The 6,422-nt window shown below is 37.9% G+C and overlaps 1 protein-coding gene across 1 annotated transcript; it reads left to right on the top strand.

Moving 5' to 3' along the window:
- Positions 1-266: 266 nt before the first annotated feature.
- LOC130138983 (AMP deaminase-like) lies at positions 267-1,003 on the top strand. Its single transcript, XM_056314823.1, has one exon. It carries the CDS (start codon positions 356-358, stop codon positions 737-739), a length of 384 nt encoding a protein of 127 aa, XP_056170798.1. The 5' UTR covers positions 267-355; the 3' UTR covers positions 740-1,003.
- The last annotated feature ends 5,419 nt before the right edge of the window (positions 1,004-6,422 follow it).

The following is a 6,422-nucleotide window of genomic DNA, read 5'->3' as shown; positions in this document are numbered from 1 at the left end:
AAGCCAATGACATGGGATTAACTCCCCAGGTAATGCGAATTGAAACTATATCCATGTGAGAATATACAAGTCATCAAATTAAGGCAAACAAAATTCCTCCCAATGAGTATATGCTGGCCAAAAGAAATATTCACAAAAGTACACGTGTGGCTGGACAAGAATCTGTGCGTTCACGCGTGTGAAAGAATGGGTACGCAAACGCATACAACAAGAGAGGAATCCATTCTACCCTCAGCTTTTGGGTCTTTAAATTCTGAGGCCAGCCTATATTGTCCAGTTAAAATAGAGCACCCTTCGTTTATACACACACAAAACACCTAGCAGAATCCACTCTCGACATAGCGTAACTCCCCACATGACTACATACAGATTTCATCTGGCCATGGCAGCCCTGGCGGGCGCATCGTTCGTGGCTGTCTCGACGTTCTACATGCACCAGAAGACGGTGATCGAGTTCCTGGACTTCATCAACACCCTGGGAAGAGTGAAGCTCAGGGAGGTCGCTGGACCAGAGACCTGCTCACCGCCGCGGCAGAGAAGGCGGAGGAGCAACGGCCGTCGCAAGCTCAGGGAGCTGAGGCGCACCGTGTCGTCCCCGCCTGTGGTGGACGCCGGCGGAATCGACGATGGGGCGGGGAAGTCGAAAAGCTCGGATCGGGTCGAGGGTATACCCATTAGGAATTCTAAGCTCCACGCACTCTCCGAAGGCATGGCTATGTCGGACTTCTCGCCCGAGTGAGGATAAGTCGGTTGATCAATTGGATTATCGCTAGGTTTTACGGTCCTTGATCTAATGATTCTAGTTATATATATATATGAATGGGAAGGTCTAATAGTTATGGACTACTACACACATCACACTTTGCGTTCTGATGATTTCTGGTTCTTGTAGATAATGTCAAGAAACCACGTATATGTAATTTGCCAAGTTATCTAATTTGTTAGTGGGTCTATCATCGAAATTTTCAATTTAAATACATCTCTTGCCTACTAAGGTACTTAATATTTTGTCCCAGATACTTCAATGATTGTGATTTCATATATCGGTGATCGTGAGCATTTAAGCTTTCCATTTGGATACCATGGGATGGTGTTTTGAATCACGATATTTTCCTTTTAAGCTCCGTTTATTTCGCGAAAAATGAATAATTTGAAAAACATTTTTCTAAAAATGGTCGTTTGTGTCGCTTGAAATGATTAGTCAATGGAAAGTGTTTTCATCAATGATAACAATTTATGTCTAAACATTTTCGTCGATGATGAAAATATTTTTCATTTATTCAATTTTTGAAGGGATATAAAATATCATTTTAGAAAAATATTTTTCAAATCATACATTTTCCGCGAAATAAACGGAGTTTTAGAGTAACAATGGCCACTACCTATATGTGCATAATACTACTCTTTTGTTCCTCAAACTACGTTACTAAGATCTTTTCAGTTGAACCCGCGAGCTAAATTTAAGATGATATGGTGATAGTTTAAACAGTGCACCATATATGTGTCCATTTGGACAGTGCAACATATCGGAAAAAGTTGGCCTAACCAAATTTGGATTAATATTCGGTTAATTTTTTTTAATAATCAAATGAGACGACCTTAATTAGTCGGTTACTTGGAGTGAAAATTGCACAGTAACCCATTGTCATAGCACCCACTCAAATATAAATTCTCTAGGATAGAAATCGAATCCATATTTTTTATTCCTAAGTTGAAAGCATGAGAATACCCTTATCACTAGGACAATTCAAGGTGAGCAAAAAGTACTCTCTTGTATATTATTTTCACATTGGTAAAACACACACACACACTCTCTCTCTGCAATCAGAGAGATTAAAACCCCATCCTTACACAATGCCGCTTGGGATGATCGATTCAATAGTGGGTTTGTTCCGGCCTAGAATTAGGAACTGACCTTGCGACTCCCAAAAGATTGAAATCGAAAGCTGAACCGACCGGTTCCGGTCCATTTGAGACACTAGCCCATTTTATCTTTTCAACCAAATTCTTATAATAAAACATAAAAATTGTGCCAATTAACTACAAAACCGTTTGTTGGTCAAATGCTTATGTTGCTGTTTGTTGATGTTGAATACCATAATTCAATATTTTATGGGTGCTAAAGTTTTGTCTTTTGTTTTTTCTAAAAGAGGCTTCGATATTGATTTAGAATCAATTCAACTCGAGAACCAAACTGATTGAACCGGTTTTGGATATAATTGATGGTTCTGGCCTTGGAATAGGGAACCGAACTAAACCTGGGCCAATCCTAGGTTCACGCAACTGAGAATCGGTTCTCTCTTGAACCAGCCTTGCACCCAACGGTCCAGACTGGCTCAATCCAGTTTCTTAATTGAAGCGAACCCGGTGGTCACCCCTTGATGCCATCCCAAACTGCCACCAACCCCGGTTTTGCATGACACAGCTATATCACTTGTTGCCACCTTGTCATTCGCCTTCATCAACTCTCTCCTCTCCCTCGCTTAGATAAGATCTGAGCATTTCTTTCACCACCCTTGACGTCTTACCCCTTTCACCATCAGCTCCTTACTGCTTCTAGCCTCAATAATGCGCCACTACGTCCTCATATCGAGCTTGACCTGAGGTAATGAGGACTTGAGGAGGGACACACGGGGAGAGAGAGAGAGGGAGAGTCCATTGTGATTGTAAGTTTTGTTGTGTCCTTGATTTATAGTGAAATTTTATATTGCTTTCCTTGTGAAGTAGGTCACACCAAACGAATCACATAAATCTGATGTTTGATTTATTTTCTTGTTCTATCTATTTTATTGTTTGATCATTTGCTTTTCGCAATAATGTGCATGACTTGTGTGCAGAGGTAGGACTAGGCAATGCAGAGGGAGAGAAGAGAGATTTTTTTTTACTTATTTGATAGAAATTGCCACATAACACAATTTTCTAGGGGTCTAACGATAATCTCTATAATATGTTGTGCCTACAAATATGGATTAAAATTTCAAGGAGAATACTGGGTACACAGCCTATGTAACCTTTTCTTCTACATATCTCACCTCTATCACCGTCAATATGAGTAGCTAATACTTGGTAAAAATAAAACTATCAATACGAGATTTGTTAAAAAAGAAAAGTACACATGCTGTATAGTTTCTATCAATCCAAATGTCAATACATATTGCGTAATTATTAGCTTTTTAGAGAGTTTGCTTTCTCTATTCTTTGCTTGTAGCACTAGAAACTAGTTTCTTAGCCCACGCTTTCTATAGCATACTCATATTCGTAGTTTTGAATCATTAATAATGTTCATTGTAGGAGATGTGGTATCAGAGAGATGGTGAGGCTTTTGAATGATCATATTTTTAATTTATGGTGCGTTTGTTTTTTAGAAAATGAATGGTTTTGAAAAATATTTTTCTAAAAATAATCGTTTATATTTTTTGGAAGAAAATCGCTTTGCTAACTGGCTTTTCGATCAAAAAAACAACTGGCTTGCTAATCTTGAAAGGTAAGCGCTTAGATATTATATCCTTTTTATTTCCTCATAGAAAGTTACTTCATATTTTATTAGGTAATAAAATATGGATAGTAGATTTACGACGCCCTTTTCGTACAAAAAAAAATTCCTTGAATGAACTTAGTTCAAATTTTCTCATGGAAAAATTTTCATTAAGGGGAATGGTAAAAAATTTATATTATTTGTAGAAAAATTCTTAAGAAACTATATTTAAAATAGGCAATATCAATTAAAGTTATTTAGAAATCGAGAGCATATCTCTTCATCCATCGTTTACAGATATAAAAAAAGTCGAGATTACATATCTTGAATCATTAGTTAATATTTTTTTCTTTTCAAATTGTGATGTAGATGCTATTTATTATAGTGCAACAAATTAAAACCCGTGAACTCTATCTTTAATAATACTTTTGAAAATTATTTCTGTTAAAAAAATTATTATTATGGCTAAATTATATAAGTTAATATCCAACTATTCCATTTTTTATTCTAAAAATTATAATTAAAATAATTGCATTTGAAAAGTAGGACATAAAACTGCCATTTTGAATATTATTGCAAACCGACACGTGCCGTATGCGTTTGGTGAATGAATTTGTGTAGCTTTTCTTTTTCGAATTTTTACTAAGTCCACTGCCGAAGTAAACAATGATATACACATTCATCTTGTGGTTGACATGTGAAAGAATTTAGTTAGGAAACTAATTCTAAAGGCACACGTCACATATCCAACAATGAATGTTTAAAGAAATTCTTAAAGAAATTGTTACACTAGTGATAGACTTAACAACAATCCTTCTTTTTTTAAAGGCAGTGAATAGTTTTCTAATTTAGAAAATTAGAGGGTAGTTCTTCGTTTTTTACGCTTTTAGAATTTTAGCCTTTGAAAGAATAAATTATAGTAGAGAACAAAAAGGAGTTGTTTCCTTTAAAACATCTTTGATAATGAAGGGCAAATCTGAAAAGTTAGAAGCGAGACAAATCTCACTTTTGACTTGCATATATAATTAGTTTGTAAAATTTATAAAAACGCATTTTTTTAATTTTTATTAAGGGTATTAGGCAATAGCCTAGCCTATGTTATGCAATATTTTAGACGTATTAAGATAAAAGGATCTAATAGAAAATAGGTTATACATAGCCTATTACTTTATACGTGTGTGAATATTAAAAATATTGCAAAAATTCTATTGATGAGCCGGGCCCGAACCCTCTCGCAAAGGCTCGACCCGCTCGCCGATCGGGCATGGAAATAGCAGCCCCGCCCGCCCCTCGCCCATTCTTCGAGCAGGCGGGTGGACCACCTCTGTTTAGCTCGAATCCATTCCATTTTCGTCCCGAATCTTGAATTCATTTTCCACCGTACGTTCACGTTCTCCTCATATTTGTGCTCGTTTGCTTGTGAGTCTCGACAATTTGTTCAGTTAGCGTCGATTTCGTGGAGAATTGGTACACCACAACTGCTGGAGTGGAGGAGCCTAGATTCCCTCCGTCAAATCACAACACATCAACATCCAGGAACGTCATAAATTACGATATATCAGGAAAATACCAAAATAAAAAATCTCAGGTTCGATGCACAAACCACAAAAATAAAGAACGGAATAAAAAATAGGAAAACAAAGAAGGAAAAAAAAAAGGCAAGAGAAGACGGAACAGATCAATGGAAAAGCTAAAGACTTTGTAAATCTCTTGAAGGAAGAAGAGTTGGGGGGCCAAACGGGGGCCAAATTTCTCTCGATCTTCCCTCCGGACAGCGCGTGGACAGATGCTTCGCGCTGCAAAGAAGGCGGAAGACGCGAGATGTCTATGTCGCTTCATGGTCACGAACCGATCAGGCACTGCGACAGATCAAGGTCCTGATGGCAAGACAGTCGAAGCCGCGACGCCCAGACCAAAAAACCGACAACAAACAATCGCATCGTCGAAAGAAACAAGAGAAAACCTGAGCAGCATCGAAACCACAGAAACATCGAACGAAGCAGCAAATAGCGCAAGAAAGAGGAGGAGGAGGTTTCAGGCACGGGCGGAGGCTGATGAACGGGGGGGGACCTTTTAAAAGCATGCTGGCCGAGCACCCACGGTGGCAAATAGGAAGAGTTTGGAGGACTCGAGAGGTAAATACTGAAAAAGTGAAGAGTGGCAACAAATCATCGCGTATACGTGGCGGCAGCTGACTCCTAGTACCTCCAGATTTTTTCTGCAGGTTTTGATCGCGAGGGTCGCAGATTCTTTTCTCTTTTTTTGCAATTTTCTTTCTTTTTGCCTTTTTCGTTTTTCTTTCCAAGATATTGGTTACTCGAACTCGACTGGCCCATATATTCGCAGTTGCCTATGTCGTACTTTTAGATGATGCAATGATCCTTCTAGACGTTGGAGACTTCGATGCTTTCGGATTAGGTAACGTAGACTAAGAGATGAGCACCGGATCTGGTTCGAGGCTGATTGTAGAGAGAACCATTTTGGTCTCGGGGTCCATGAGTTTGGAACCCGGCCTAGGACCGGTTTGGTTCCCAATTCCGGCTTCGGAGCCGTTCAAGCAATATAATTCTCGAGTTAAACTGATTCTAAATCTGTTTTAAACCCCTCTTTTAGAAATAAAAAGTATACTTTTGCACCCATCAAGAATTGTACCAAAGTTCTCAAGCATAACCACTTAACTACCAAACTTTTTTTTAGTGGAATGTGCAATTTTCATATTTTACTATATAGATATCGGTTAACCGACCTGTTTTTAAAACGGATGACTTTGATTTGAACAAGTCAATCACCTTTATTTTAATTTTTATTGATAGAAAAATCCAATGTATCCTTATCTAGTTGTTTAAATAGAATCTAGGAAGAAAAGTTAGTATGTTAGCATCGCTCTTCATTAGTTACTCATGGAGGAGGGAGTTGTTTGTAAAACATTTATTAAAAAATATACATA

This window comes from Syzygium oleosum, unplaced genomic scaffold (genome assembly GCF_021117445.2).
Source record: "Syzygium oleosum isolate NSW1041296 unplaced genomic scaffold, Sole_v2.1 Sole_v2.09, whole genome shotgun sequence".
NCBI classification, from domain to species: Eukaryota; Viridiplantae; Streptophyta; class Magnoliopsida; order Myrtales; family Myrtaceae; genus Syzygium; species Syzygium oleosum.
The sequence above is the reverse complement of the archived record's forward strand: the minus strand, read 5'-3'. Positions and strand labels throughout refer to the sequence as shown.